This window comes from Mustelus asterias, chromosome 13 (genome assembly GCF_964213995.1).
Source record: "Mustelus asterias chromosome 13, sMusAst1.hap1.1, whole genome shotgun sequence".
NCBI classification, from domain to species: Eukaryota; Metazoa; Chordata; class Chondrichthyes; order Carcharhiniformes; family Triakidae; genus Mustelus; species Mustelus asterias.
In genome coordinates, this window is record NC_135813.1 from 53244369 (window position 1) to 53260756 (window position 16388).

Here is a 16388-nt window from a genome sequence, read left to right on the forward strand (position 1 = left end):
ACTCAAAATAGTAATGCTTAACTCCTCCCACATACCTTGAGACCCTCCCTGTATCATTTTTCCAAGCTTGTTTTTGCAGCTGCCTCATTGATGGTGCTCTTTACCCTTTTGAGTGCCACCAACACCTTCCAACCTCTGCCTTTCACCCCCCAGGTTCCTCCCATCCTCCTCCACAGTCACCATCTCCACTTCCTATCACTCCTGTTACTATATAGCTTCCCTCGTTACCCTTGACCCTGTTATCATTCAAGTTGATATTCTCGTGTCTCCTCCCTCCCCCCTGCCTCCCCTCCCCACCTTGCCTTCAATATTGATGGCCCCATACCCATTTTTGATTTGACCCCTCCCTTCTTGAGGTCAAATGCACCCTTTCCAAAACAAGTCCATGAGATTATCCAATATATCCCCTTGACTTTACTATTGCCGCCCTACAGAATCCAGATTCCTCCCTGAATATAACTGCCCTCTGTCTCCCAATATTATGACTCTAACAAGGAACAAATTCCTTAGGCGACTGACCACGCATGACAGTATTCCGTGCACAACCATCACTGTCCAGAGAGGACCTCTCCTGCTCAAATCCAGGACCAAAATGTAAGTGCCATGCAAAGCCCTCTAACCCTGCCTATACAGTGCCAGGGCAGGCTCCTGATAGTGTGGCCTCATCCCCAGGCAGTCTTTTGACTTTCATCCCCAGCAGTCTTTCACTCCTCCCCTCTTGTTCCCCAGTCCTGTATCCATCTCACCCCTCCCCCTCTAGTCTTGGTATGGTTTGTGCTACAGGCACCTGATATATGTCCGTGACGATGTAAATGGAAGGCGAAAGCAGCATTACTGACCTCCTGAGTCGTGGATGAAGTGAAATGGGCAGCACGGTGGCAAAAGGGTTAGCACTGTTGCCGCACAGTGCCAGGGACATGGGTTTGATTCCTGGCTTGAGTCACTGCCTGGGCAGAGTCTGCATGTTCTCCCTGTGTCTGCGTGGCTTTCCTCCAAGTGCTCCGGTTTTCTCCCACAGTCCGAAAGATGTGCTAGTTAGGGTGCATTGGCCATGCTAAATTCTCCCTCAGTGTACCCAAACAGGCGCTGGAGTGTGGCGACTAGGGGATTTTCACAGTAACTTCATTAAAGTGTTAATGTAAGCTTACTTGTAACACTAATAAATAAACTTTAAAACTTGCTTGATGCAGCCACTTGGAAGCAGTTGTAAAGCAAACTATTTAATTTAGAGAGGGGACGTGATTCCGGCAAGTTGGTCTTTGAATGAGCATTCATAAGATGCTAATGAATGCAAATGGGTTTCCCAACATTACTCAGTGGGAAACTCAATCCACCTTGAAAGTCAGAAGAACAAGATAGTTCTTCCACTAGCAAGAAACTGAGTTTTTCATTCGCACTGAATGAAGTGCTGTCAGCCACTGCAATACCCACCACTGGCAGGGGCAGACAATTCTGCCCATTCTTACCATCCTAAAATATGTCACCAGTGTGCAAAGCACATAGTCCACCAAATCATGTAGTTAGTGTGGACACTCAATGCCAGGGAACATGTTTTGTATTTGCCCTCAAGAACATTTGTCATGGGCACTCACCTAATGAAGGAGCGGCGCTCCGAAAGCTCGTGCTATCAAATAAACCTGTTGCACTTTAACCTGGTGTTGTGAGACTACTTACTGTGCCTACCCCAGTCCAATGTCGGCAACTCCACATCATGGTCACAAAGGCACACGTTGGTGAAGATCTGACGTGCATGTCCCCGTCTCATTTCAGAATTGTCAAGAAAGGCCCAACAATGAGGTGATAGTTGAATAGAAACATAGAAAATAGGTGCAGGAGTAGGCCATTCGGCCCTTCAAGGCTGCACCACCATTCAATATGATCATGGCTGATCATGCATTTTCAGTATCCCACTCCCACTTTCTCTCCATACCCCTTGACCCCTTTAGCCACAAGGGCCAAGTCCAGCTCCCTCTTGAACGTATTTAACAAACTGGCTCCAACAGCTTTTGTGGTAGAGAATTCCACAGGTTCCCAACTCTGGGTGAACAAATTCTTCCTCATCTCAATCCTGAATGGCTTAACCCTTATTTTTAGTCTGTGACCTCTAGTTCTGGACTTCCCCAACATCGGGAACATTCTTCCCGCATCTAACTCGTCCAGTCCTATCAGAATTTTATATATTTCTATGAGATCCCCTCTTATTCTTCTAAATTCTAGTCAGTACAAGCCCAATCGACCCAATCTCTCTTCATATGTCAGTCCTGCCATTCCAGGAATCAATCTGGTGAACCTTTGCTGGACTCCCTCAATAGCAAGAATGTCCTTCCTCAAACTAGGAGACCAAAGCTGCACACAATACTCAAGGTGTGGCCTCACCAAGACCCTGTACAACTGCAGCAAGACATCCTTACTCCCATACTCAAATCCTCTTGCTATGAAGGCAGCATACCATTAGCTTTCCTCACCGCCTGCTGTGCCTGCATGCCAACCTTCAATGACTGTTCCACCATGACACCCAGGTCACGTTGCACTTCCCCTTTTCCCAAATTGCCACCATTCAGATAATCTTCCTTCCTTCCTTGTTTTGCCACCAAAGTGGATAACCTCACATTTATCCACATTATATTGCATTTGCAAAGTATTTGCCCACTCAACCAGCCTGTCCAAGTCACCCTGCAGCCTTTCAGCATCCTCCTAACAGCACACACTGCCACCCAGCTTAGTGTCATCTGCAGATTTGGAGATATTGCATTCAGTTCCTTTGTCCAAATCATTAATGTATATTGTGAATAGCTGGGGTCCCAGCACTGAGCCCTACGGTACCACACTAGTCACTTCCTGCCACTCTGAAAAGAACCCGTTTATTCCTACTCTCTGCTTCCTGTCTGCATGTCAATACATTACTCCCAATGCTATGAACTTTAATTTTGCTCACTAATCTCTTGTGTGGGACCTTGTCAAAAACCTTTTGAAAGTCCGGATCCGCAACATTCACTGGTTCACTCTGGTCACATGCACAAAAAATTCCAGAAGATTTGTCGAGCACAATTTCCCTTTAGTGCATCCATGCTGATTTGGACCGATCCTGTCACCATTTTCCAAATGCTCAGTTATTACATCCTTAATAATTGCCTCCAGCACTTTCCCCACCATTGATGTCAGGCTAACCGGCCTATAATTCCCGGTTTTCTCCTCTCTTATTTGATCAATTATTATTTAATCTTATTTAACAATTGATAGAGTCCGATGTGATCTAAAGAACAGGCATGCCTTGTATTTATATGGTGTCTTTCATGACCTCAGGATATCTGTGTTCCACAGCTAAAGAAATAATTTTGAAATCACTGTTATAGATTAGGAAATGCAGCAACCTATATGCACACAAACAGTAATGTATGAAAGACTATTTTGTGATATTGGATGAGGGATCAATATCCAACAGTGCAGCACTTTCTCAGTACGGCACTAGCGTGTCAGCCTGGCTAATGTACCGAATGTCTGCAGTGAGACTTGAACCACAACTTTCTGATTTGAAGATGAGATTGCTGCTGATTGAGTAAAGTTGATAGTCATATAATGATAGAACATAGAACATTACAGCGCAGAACAGGCCCTTCGGCCCACGATGTTGCACCGACCAGTTAAAAAAAAAGGAAGTTGGTAAGTAAGAGTCAAAGTAAAGTAAAGTTTATTTATTACTCGCAAGTAAGGCTTACATTAACATCAATGAAGTTACTGTGAAATTCCCCTAGTCACTACACTCCGGCGCCTGTTTGGGTCAATGCACCTAACGAGCATGTCTTTCAGACTGTGGGAGGAAACCGGAGCACCCGGAGGAAACCCACACAGACACGGGGAGAATGTGCAAACTCCACATAGACAGTGGCCCAAGCTGGGAATCGAACCCTGGTCCCTGGCACTGTGAGGCAGCCGTGCTAACCGTTGTGCTACCCACAACTAGCCATATTGGATGGCTTGAAGAGAACCGTGCTCTTGATGAACAGAACCAGCCAGAGTGAGATGTTGACATGATTTTGTTGAGACCTTTCTTCTTTACTAACTTTGTTACAGCTTCTGAAAGAGGAAGCTGTGGAGGAGCTGTGTGCACAGAGGACAGGTAAGCATGGAAAGGGAGTATTGTTCAATGTGCCAGTGACAAAACTCGTCCAAACTGAGTTTCTAAAATGACTTCCAGGATTTTCTGCTTTTTTTTCTGCCTGGTAAGAGTCAGTGCAGACACAATGGGCCGAATGGCGGCCTCCTGCACTGTAGGGATTCTATGATTCTTTGATTCTCTATGCCGGCCTTGACTTCTTTTTTATGCCATTTCCCCATAACCCTCGACAAGAGCAGTTGTGAAGATTGATAGTCAATTGAATTTGTTATGCACCTAGACAAAACCAGATGCTAGTTTTGATGTATTGGAATTAATCGCTATGATGAAGCAACCTAAAGTCTGTTTAACAGACCAATAAAACATTTTAAAAATTAAGTATGAAGAAATGCGTACTTAGATTTCCATGTTTTGGTGACTCAAAGAGCATGAAACTGGTTATTTATGAAGACGCTGCTCATGGCAATCTGTCCAATGGGTATTCAATTACAGCAGGTTTGTGTTGTATTCGGATAAAAAGGGGAAATGTTGCCCTTCAGACTGCAAAGCTAAGAAAATAACGTACTTTAGCTGCAGAAATATTGGCTCTTGTGGAAGCATTGAATATGGGATTCTATTTGTCAAATATTTTAGTGAAATTCCACACAAGGGTCATACGGAAAACAGTTTGGCTATTGAATGTTATTTGTGGGATAACATTTAATTGACAGTGCAAGTGAAAAAAGATGAAGGATTGACCTTGCTATTGTGAAACACGTGTTAGAACATAGAACAGTACAGCACAGAACAGGCCCTTTGGCCCACGATGTTGTGCCGAGCTTTATCTGAAACCAAGATCAAGCTATCCCACTCCCTATCATCCTGGTGTGCTCCATGTGCCTATCCAATAACCGCTTAAATGCTCCTAAAGTGTCTGACTCCACTATCACTGCAGGCAGTCCATTCCACACCCCAACCACTCTCTGCGTAAAGAACCTACCTCTGATATCCTTCCTATATCTCCCACCATGAACCCTATAGTTATGCCCCCTTGTAATAGCTCCGTCCACCCGAGGAAATAGTCTTTGAACGTTCACTCTATCTATCCCCTTCATCATTTTATAAACCTCTATTAAGTCTCCCCTCAGCCTCCTCCGCTCCAGAGAGAACAGCCCTAGCTCCCTCAACCTTTCCTCATAAGACCTACCCTCCAAACCAGGCAGCATCCTGGTAAATCTCCTCTGCACTCTTTCCAGCGCTTCCACATCCTTCTTATAGTGAGGTGACCAGAACTGCACACAATATTCCAAATGTGGTCTCACCAAGGTCCTGCACAGTTGCAGCATAACCCCACGGCTCTTAAACTCCAAGCCCCTGTTAATAAAAGCTAACACACTATGAGCCTTCTTCACAGCTCTATCCACTTGAGTGGCAACCTTTAGAGATCTGTGGATATGGACCCCAAGATCTCTCTGTTCCTCCACAGTCTTCAGAACCCTACCTTTGACCCTGTAATCCACATTTAAATTAGTCCTACCAAAATGAATCACCTCCCATTTATCAGGGTTAAACTCCATTTGCCATTTTTCAGCCCAGCTTTGCATCCTATCTATGTCTCTTTGCAGTCTACAACAGCCCTCCACCTCATCCACTACTCCACCAATCTTGGTGTCATCAGCAAATTTACTGATCCACCCTTCAGCCCCCTCCTCTAAGTCATTAATAAAAATCACAAAGAGCAGAGGACCAAGCACTGATCCCTGTGGCACTCCGCTAGCAACCCGCCTCCAATCTGAAAATTTTCCATCCACCACCACCGTGTCTTCAATCAGACAGCCAGTTACCTATCCAATCGGCCAACTTTCCCTCTATTCCACACCTCCTTACTTTCATCATAAGCCAACCATGGGGGACCTTATCAAACGCCTTACTAAAATCCATGTATATGACATCAACTGCCCGACCTTCATCAACACCACCTCAAAAAATTCAATCAAATTTGTGAGGCACGACTTGCCCTTCACGAATCCGTGCTGACTAGAGAAAAGGAAATCTCCAAGATCTGATGGGTGGGGGCAAGTCGTTAATTATCTGATTGTTTTAAAAAAAAGAGTGCTTGTACTAAGAAGTTTTGGGGGTCCTGGAAGAAGAGTGACTGACAAACAAGATTAGACTTTACATATGGAATGTAGAAGAACACTTTATTTTTATCTTTCAACTGGTTTTGAATTACTGTTTAATTATTGTTTAATTTGATGAACATAATGGATTCTGCTAACTGAATAAATTAAGGGTAAGGATATATAGGTGGAGGGCATCCATTATTTGAGCAAATACAAAGGGACACTTATTGAAACTAGGATTGTGAGTAGGGTAAGGCGCTGTGCACAGCTAATGTTTCACTTTGTGAATAAATCTAAATTGTGTATAGTCTCCTTCGCTATCTGGTTATTAGAAGTTTAACGTATGAGGGGGAAAGGAATGGAGGGTTCTGGTGATAGATTTAGGGCTTAGAAAAGAAGCTTGTGTAGAGCATAAACCTTGATGTGGACTGGTTGAGCCAATAGCATGTGCTGTTTGTCCTATGTAATCCAATGTAAGAGCAGGGGAGTTATCTCCAGTGACCTGACAAAATTTATCCCTCAATCAACATTGCAACGGCTGACTTTGTATGAGCTTGCTGTGTGCCAATTGGCTGCCAGGTTTCCTACACTACAACCGTGACTACACTTCAAAAATACTTAATTGTCTGTAAAGTGTTCTGGGAGGAACCATTTCAGGTAATACTCTGCCATGAGTTCCAAATCTTTCAGAATGGAGCAGTTTAAGTTGCAAAGGCCAGGTTATCAGTGTAGATACATTTCTGTGTGGTCACAGTTAAAAAGGAGTATCGCAAGAACTTAGCACTGAGGCAGGCTATTAAGTTAGGATCTTTGTGAGCTGTTGTGATCATTTATGTTCTCTGAAATGTCAATCCCACCAAGCACAGGTCTAGACTCTTAATTTCACCAGAAGAGCGGTGTACCAGACAGTGGCATAGGCAGCTGTTGGATGAAGGAAAACAACAGCCCCACATCAGTCATGGACTCTCCAGTTTGGATGAGCTTTGAAGATGGATTGCCACTAAACTGGAAACCATGATTCTGACCTGCAACTTTGTAGCTATACAGAGCAGGAAAGGCTCAGGTTTGTTTCTTGTTTGTTCTCTGCTTTTGCCTATTTCCCCATCAAGTGCTAATGTTGTGGATTGATCAGCCAACTCATGCACTAATGAATCTGGTAGACCTGTTACTGGAATCTATCCAGGTAACTCTTTAAGCCATTGCTTTAACGTGTAGCTTGGACCAGCAGTAGAACTTAGCTCTGTAGTCTCTGGTTTTAGTTAGTTAAATTTCTATCTGGACTTGGCTACAGTGAAGCATTTCAGAGAGTTTGTACCATGTCAGCTTGACTCTTCAACATGGCAAATTAGGAACACAATTTGTTTCTGTATCTCTCATCAGCATTAGCTCAAGAACCAAGAAATAAGCTTGACTTGACCAGTTACTTTCTGACTTAGATGAGAGAATACTTGAGCCCACACCAAGATTTGCCAACTTATCTAGCCTGGCACTTCAATGTAGTACAGAATAAATGAAAGGAAAGAAAGACGTTTACATAACACATTCCTGTCTATTTATGTTAAACTGACAATAGAACAACAGCACTGATGTTCTGGAAGGTGAGAGAAGCTGGGCTGCAGGACTGTTGTCATCTAAACCCATCCTGGATTCTCTTGGGTGGAAACATTCTGAATTAATCTTGAAGTAGGTTAATATTTCTTTTAGATTTTTCAAAGCAGAGTAGGAAATTTTATCCAAGTTACCCCACCTCCTGAGATGTATACAATATGAATATTTCACCAAAGTACTGTGTTTATTCAGTGCAGTTGACTAAGTTTGATCCTCTTGTTTGTGGCAAAGGCAGAATCCAAGATTTGTGTTGAATATGATGGATCCTTCCTTGTGATGGATAATTACAAAAAGATTAATGCTGTTTTACAGCATTGCAAAGCTTTCAAAGATGTGGAGCTTAGCAAAAGGCATTAGTGTGAATGATGCACCAATTCGAAATGTCAACAGCAATTTAATGTAGTCACAAAAATCACTGTAGTCAGTAATTGCTTACAAGACTAGGCTATGCTGACTAGGGAGAAGATGTCAGGGAACTGCCTCTTCCAACATTAATTGCAATCCTGGTAAAGGTCAAATCCTGTGCCACCGCACAAACGATTGGACCATGGAAGTAACCCAATAGCATTACAAACTGAGCAATAGAAATAAATTCCTGGAATCATCAAAGAAAACTGATTAAATCAGTTTTGCAAAAAAGTTAAGTGGGGTTGGAATCCCAATCGATTCACTGATGGGGAAATACTTGTTTTCACCAGATCAATTTGATATAAGCCATTGACGGGGAAACAAGGTTGTCAAACTCCATCTGGGAAAATGACTGATTTTATCAAGTAGTTTCCAGCAGTGACAGCCATGCAGGAAGAAGGAAGTTCTGATCCATGTCCATGACTATCCATCCTGATGGTCTTCCATTTTCTTCAAGGCTGAGATCAAAGTTACAGATGACAAAAGAAGACATCAAGTCCACAAGTAGGATGTGGCAGTGTAGCAAGTTACAGGATCTGATTCCTTTGAAGATTACAGTGTCATTTACAATGCAATGGACATGTTGACTGTGAGGAATGAGGAAGTTGGGAGAAAGGCAAATGCAGGGAAGAGGCATACGGTTGAACGCTAGTGTCAAGGATCAGCTTTATGGGGACAGACTGGAAGCTCATCCTGGAAAAGCACACGAGAGCAATATAAGCCGAATGAAAACGATGAATTCAGAATGCTGCTATAAATTAAATGATGAGGATTCAACTGAGGAATGGTGAACTTTAGAACTGATAGGAGGAGATTCTTCTTCAGGCAGAGAGTGATAACATTTGGGGTGGACTTTTAAGTCTGAGCAATAGAAATAAATTCCTGGAATCATCAAAGAAACAATTAGATACTGGGACAAAATCCTGTAACTCTGTAACGGTACTGTGCTGTGGGTGTTCCTACACCACACGGACAGCAGAGGTTCAAGTAGGCAGCTCATCACCACCTTCTCGATAGCAATTAAAGATGGGCAATGAATGCCAAGCCAGCAACCTCACATCTGATGAAAGAATTTCAAAAAATCAGGAAATGCAGGATTCTGAATAGATGAAGAAGGTTGGTTGAATGGCCTCTGCCTGAAATCAGTCTTGTGTACTGGCTTTTCTGAGTATTTCTAATAACCCATTACAAAATTGCCTGTGTTAGCAAAATGAGGAGTGCGGTCTGATTTTAATTAATTTTCCATAATTTATGCTGCAGTTTCCATATTTAAGATTTATCTGCAGTATCCTGCTGAGATGTAAATCTGCTTACCAACTTGCGAACCAGTCAGTAGCTTCTTCCGATGCAGTATACAGTTGTTGTTTTCCCTGACATTGATAATCTTGCCACTCAGTAATGGCAGCCATGGTGTGAGATATAAATACCCAATGGCCTTCTGGAACAGCTAGATGGAATTCATTTCAGCTGAGTGGGCTCTGTGATCAGCATGACATTTTGAAGCGTATTTGTTGTTGTTAAAAAAAAAGGACAATTAACGTACGCACCGCACGATCTGTGCTATTGTTTAAATATTAGATAAGAAACTCACCTGCTCTATGAGTAGTGTCATTGGACCTTTTACATTCACCTAAGAGGGAAAGCAGAAACTACCTTCCGAATCCTCCCAACAGTGCAGCTCTCCCTCAGTACTGCACTTGGAGGGTCAGCCTAGATTTTGTGTTCAAACCCGTGAATGAAACGAACATGTTAGCACTGAGGAGGCTGATTATTCACTATTACTGGTGGTGTTCAATGTGAGTATCCTTCTAATATTTTAGTATCTATCCTGCCTGTATTGTCTTTGTTCATTCCCTGGTGATTTCCTGTTTTATATATAAAGCACTATCGTATCCTGCTGATGGAGAGAGTCTGCAACAAAAAGATCTTGGGGGAAACTTAAAATTAAATTCCCTTGAATAAATTCTCAGTCTTATCATACGTGTTTGTTGTGTCTCCCTCCCTAGGACATCAATGAGATGGTGAGCACGGAACGTCCAGACTGGCAGAGTCTGATGCAGTATGTAACCGCTATATACAAGTACTTTGAAACTTGACATCTCCCTGCTCCAACCATTACAGAAAGTGTTTGCAGAGCAACATCTGGGAGGACATGCCAAACGCTACCCGTCATGTTACAACCCTGTGCTGAAACACACTGCCTCACCCTAGCAACCCGTGGGCCTCGGAATAGCATCACTTTGCAACAGAACACTCTCCTGTTTCAGTAACCCATCCGTCCGATAAAGAAGTGTGCATCTGAGTGATCTGAATACTATTCGAGCTCCACTTATAACTGCTGCTGCTATATTTCTGCAACGCTGAACTGCTCAGTCACACATCTCCTAATTGCAAGCAAATAAAGTATCAGTCCAAGACTTCATCCCAGGTTCTGAGAGGAAATGCAAAGCATTTTTGGAAAAGTAAGGCACCATGTTTACAGCACTCATCCGGATGTAGTCACTCTCTGATTATATGGGAGGATCTGCCAGTATCGGTCTGTAAAAATAATTGTTTCCATTATAAAGCCTCCAGGTGACAGTGAAATCTCAAATGATGGCTGTGGAATTGCCAAAATAAACCACACGGACAGAGGCTGTAGGACTACATACAATACTTGTCACACTAGTATTGAACTCTGAGACCAGTTCCCTGGGTAGTTCACTTGCTTTCTGTAATATCATTGTGTGAGAGTTTGTAGAAAGATTTCCCCAGAGGATCAGATGGTAAAATGAGTTGGAGAATTTTTCTTTCACAGGGTTGTTGAGGTTGAATCCAACCAGACTGATCCAAAAAGTAAACATCCTTACAACGGCCCCTATTTAGAATATTACCCAGTTACAAAGAATGATCACGTTCTTGTTTCTGTTTTTAGGGTTTAAAATTTTTTTTTCAGTATTAACATCATGAGCAGCTTGTAGCCTTTGTAAATCTGTCAGAGCTGGTGAGGGATTAACATTGGTAAAGAGTCATTATAGGTGCTTGAGTGTGAGCTATACCTATTAACAAGTATCCTCACAATGGATCAGCTTCTACAGTTACTCAGTGTGATCCAACATCACTCAGTTTAAAATGCAGTGTGTTAAGTAATCAAATGACTTTCTTCTGACAATTTGATTTTGAAATTGTTCAATTGTTAATATTGACTCTCTTCAGACTGTCAGAATCCATTCCCGGTAAGCACAAAGTAAAAGCACAAACCACCCATAACTTGCTCACAATGACTGGTGTGAAAAGATCAGATCTGAGTCAGTTTCTTGGAACAGTGTAAAGAATGGTTTGCACTACATGGAATGTGTGCAGTTCCTACTCTGAATGTTTGACAGGACAGTATGGAGATAGCTTTACTCTACCCTAACCTGTGCTATCTAACACCGGGAGGGGTGTTTAATGGGACACAGGAACTGCATAGACCTCTACAGTATTTAACATGTTCGGCCAAGTCAGACATTAATCAAGGAATCAGAGGGAATAATAAATAGGGGAGAATCTTAAAGAATTTTAACTCTTATCTGCTTCTCTCTGTTTGAGTGCTGCTTTTTTACTGTTACAATGGGGTAGTTACAATGATTAGAACACAACCTGAATTCTGGAAATATACTGCTGGTTCATTAGCATTTCAAAGGAGAAATGTTTCAATTACTCACCCTCCATTTTGATGAAGAGACTCAGCTGAAAATATTCCCTGTTATTTAATATTATTGTGTGCTTTCAGCATTTCCTCATTCTTTGTTTCAATATCAATTCTTCTATAAATATACTGGCTCCGTGTAACTAGTAGAGGCCTATTGTTGCCCTGATCCTGATGAACCTCTATGAGACTGAATCATGTTTACTGGTAAGATGACATGTCTGCACGTCATCACTTTAATCACTTCACGTCAGTGAATGTTAGTGTAGTTCCCCCACACCATCCTGTTCAGTCACTCTGCCAGCCAGTCAGGTTCATCCCTTCAGCATTCACTGTTAACAGAATAATAGAATGGTTACAGCACAGAAGGGGTCCATTCAGCCCATTGAAATAGCTCTCTACCAGAGAGGCTAGGCTAGTCCCATTCCTCTACCTTTTCCTCACAGCCTTACAAGTTATTATCTTATCCAATTCCCTTTTGAAAGTCATGATTGAATCTGCCTCCAACACACCCTCGGGAAGTGCATTCCAGATCCTAACCTTTTCCTCAGGTTACCATTGGTTCCTTTGCCATTCTCCTTAAATGTGTGATGTGTGTCCTCTCATTATCAATCCTTCCGCCAATAGGAACAACTTCTCCCTATCTACCCTATCTGAACCCCTCATGGTTTGAACTCCTCTATCAAATTTTCTCTCAATCTTTTCTTCTCTAAGGAAAACAGTCCCAACTTCTCCAATTGATCCACATGAGGTCCATCATTTCTGAAACATTTAATATTTTTCAAAATTGGGAAGAAAGTCACAAAGCATCTTTTTTACTTGGGAGTATTAGGCAGGCCAGTTTATATAAAAGTCATAATTGTTAGTGACTCTGTGCTTTCCAGCTCTACAGAGACTGTCCATAACATTAATCAGACTGAGTGATTTATTTTCAATCGAGTTGATGCTGTTTATTATATACAGTGTTTTGCTGCTGCGTCTATATCATTAATCCTGTAGTTTCTGTGTGGAAGTTCACTGTGTGGTTAATCTTTGAGGCACTGTCCAATAGTTTGACTGCCTATCACAGCTCCATGTTATACTCAATGGCCTTATCACATTGCAAGGTGCCTATGCCAACGCCATCATTTTCATTAGCTCTGCGACATAGAAATCATAGAAACCCTACAGTACAGAAAGAGGTCATTTGGCCCATCGAGTCTGCACCGACCACAATCCCATCCAGGCCCTACCCCCATATCCCTACATATTTTACCCACTAACCCCTCTAACCTACGCATCTCAGGACACTAAGGGGCAATTTCAGCATGGCCAATCAACCTAACCTGCACATCTTTGGACTGTGGGAGGAAACCGGGGCACCCGGAGGAAACCCACGCAGACACGAGGAGAATGTGCAAACTCCACACAGACAGTGACCCAAGCCGGGAATCGAACCCAGGTCCCTGGAGCTGTGAAGCAGCAGTGCAAACCACTGTGCTACCGTGCTGCCCTTTTGTGTTTCACATCTTTTGTGTTTCACAATTCCGATTGTAATAAGTAACATGGTGTAAAAGCTGAACTCTCAGCAGTGTGTCCATCCTTTATTATATGTATGTTTTATTCTCAGTACAGCTACTCTTAATCTAAATCCATAACCTGTGGTCTCCGATGGATGCAGGTTCTATTTTACTGAATGTAAACGAAGAAATGCTGTTGGTTATTATTCTGCTGACAATATTTGTATTATTTGCATGGTGTCAGTAGTGTGTGCCTCATGGGTACAGCATGCTTAGTATAAAATCATGTATTTAGTTTCTATCCATTTGTTTAGTATTTCTATTCATGTTCTCTCAGTTGCCAGTGGAATGTGACAGTATCCAGTGCAGACGTTGGGCTCGCTATGTGGACACAGGCTATTTTCTGATTCTGGTTCACAAATCCATACCCTGGGAAGTGTAATATTCCCAGACCAGAGTACTCCAGAGCTTGTGGGAGGAATGATGCGTGCAGCAGTCTAATTTTCTTTGAATTCAGTAACTAAAACATTGTTAAGCTTTTAACATTCAGTTTGGTGTTAAGATTGCACCCAGTTCAAGGCAAAACAAGGAAGTGGCTTCAGAAATCCCGCCCCCCCCCCCCCCCCCCCCCCCCAAGCTCTGATCTAAGTTTTACGTGAGATGCCATGAACCATCCTTTTCATTGAGTGTTTAATCTCCATGTAAGAGCCTCAGAATGAATCAAATTGAGGAACTTTAACTTTCTGTAGGTCCAACTCCACCCACCACTGCATCTGACCTTCGTGAACAATCAACTCAGTAATTGGAGGTCAAGATCCTGCTTTTCAATTCAACTGGGAAATATGGACAGTTTGGTACATGATTTCCTTTCTCTCTACTTCATTTCTCCCTTTTGGAAATAATGAAGCTGACACTGATGAGTGTCTGTCTGAGGCCGTTCTCTGATCAGTACTGACATGTGCATGTACAAACACTATCTCTCTAGTGTTTTGGCAGCATGTCTGTCCTGTAAGTACACTTTCTTTTCTAAACGTTCCTTTCTTCTATTTTCTCCAAGTTTGGAGAATGTGCACAAACACTCGCATTTTATGAATCCACTTATTACTGAGCCAGCTTTGCCAGCAATTGGCAAGATTTTATAAGCACACTAGGCCCTTTGTCTCTCTGCATCTGTCTTTCCCTCTCTCCCTCATTCTCACTGCCTCTCACATATTCTCTCCCTCCATCTCTTTCACCCCTCTCCTCCTTCATTCCCTTCATTTCTCTTTCCCCCACTTATCTATATATCTACCTCTCTGTAACCACACCCCACCCCCAGACAGCGTAGGAATGTGGCTTCAGATCTTAGGTAATGTTGAGTGTAAGTTGAATGTTGTGGGGACCACAGCTTCATGAAATGAGTCTCCTTAGTATGAGTTTCACTGGCAGCAGGGAGTTATTCACCTGTGTCTGTGAGTGAGGTGATTTCAGCTGAGCTAACAATGGAGTGTGGGGAGAGGCAGCATTGTGGGAGAGTGAGCACTGGCCTTGCTGTTCTCATGACCAGTCACAGAGACCCCAATAATGATTAGGAAGCTGCAGTTTGTTTTATTTAAATCTTCTTAGCAGTTTTGCCAAATCTTGCTGTAATTGGCATTAGTCTATGGGTAATGAATCCACTCACCCGCAACAGGGAGATTCAGGGCATGTTCCATTATTCACTTCCTGTCCTAAACTTTGGCCTCTCTGCCCCATGGCAGCATCTGCCCATCTACAACTGACTAATTCAGTAATAACATGTGACTGGGAATTGTAGCTGCCTGTGTCAATTCCTGTTTCTAGCACTTGATTCTTCCCCAATAATAAGCCCTCTCCTCCACCATGGGCCAATGTAGCTCAGTGATTCTGCCTGTCCCCCAGTAGCTCTTGTACTTGACCTTGTGTTAGCTGACACTGATTGTTCTGGAACTGAATGGAAAGTTTGCACTGGTTCCTGTCTCAACCATGGTGAACTTTGGATTACTTTACAGAAAGGTGCCAGTAGTTTCATAGTCATTGCTACCTCCGGTAATGAATGTAAATGTTTGTATAACTCTGTCTATTCCCTTTGTTCCAATCCATCAAAGTGAATCGTGCTGTCCCAAGCAGATGCTTATATGACATGCTTAATCTGGTTCCTGTAGCACGTTCTCTCATATAGCAATTTTCTCTGTTACCCAGCCCTCTCGAACATGAAACAAAACATCATTTCCTGAGTGTTTTACTGTGTTAAAACTTATGGGTCTGTGAGGAGGAATACAGACTGCAGCTCTGGCAGTGGAAGAGGCAGGTTAACCCACAGGGACCCTCTTTTACAGGGTGTGGAACTGAGATATTCCCTGGTGTTTCTCTGTTCAATTCTGCTATGTTTTAATTATATTCTGTTTTAATTTGAGATTCTCAGCCCTGTTTTTCCCTCAGACACTAGAATATGGAGTATGGATGCTAATTGATGATTTCTATCTATGATGATAATGAATTCTTCACATTATTGAAGTCATGGAGAGCAGCCTGCACAAATCTGTGTTCAGTGAGATGAGCATCATTGAAATGCTTGGTAATCTGTTTATTGGAGAATGTATCTATAATCTTGCAGATCTTGTTTTCATTTATTTTGCAAATGTTCAATTAGTTTTTTATGTAAACATAAATTGGAGAACACTAAACCACCAATATAAAAGAATCAAGTATCGCTGTGTGTTAATTAAATCTGAGTTGTACACTTACACCTTATAGCAACTCCTCCTTATTAGTTAACCAGAAACCTTTTGGTTCACAATTGAATGTTTTGAAATGATACTGTTGTACTGAGGTTGGGACCACGCATTACTGCTCTGTTACGATTTTTCATGTTTAATTCTGTTATTCGAGACCGGTACCTTTATTTCAGCAAAAGAAATCCAAAATCCCAGCCATTCAAATAATAAGGTGGGCCTGAGTATGATGCTCTTTCAATGAGTCAGTGCAGA

General features: G+C 42.3%; 1 protein-coding gene across 6 annotated transcripts in view; it reads left to right on the forward strand.

Annotated features, from left to right (window-relative positions):
* Positions 1-16139, forward strand: part of specc1la (sperm antigen with calponin homology and coiled-coil domains 1-like a) — a 364982-nt gene extending 348843 nt beyond the window's left edge. For all 6 annotated transcript variants that reach the window (XM_078226760.1, XM_078226763.1, XM_078226764.1 and 3 more), the window contains exon 16: positions 10239-16139. In XM_078226760.1, the coding sequence (XP_078082886.1) occupies positions 10239-10328 (90 nt within the window). In that variant the 3' untranslated portion in view covers positions 10329-16139. The remainder of the gene's footprint in view (positions 1-10238) is intronic.
* Positions 16140-16388: the final 249 nt, after the last annotated feature.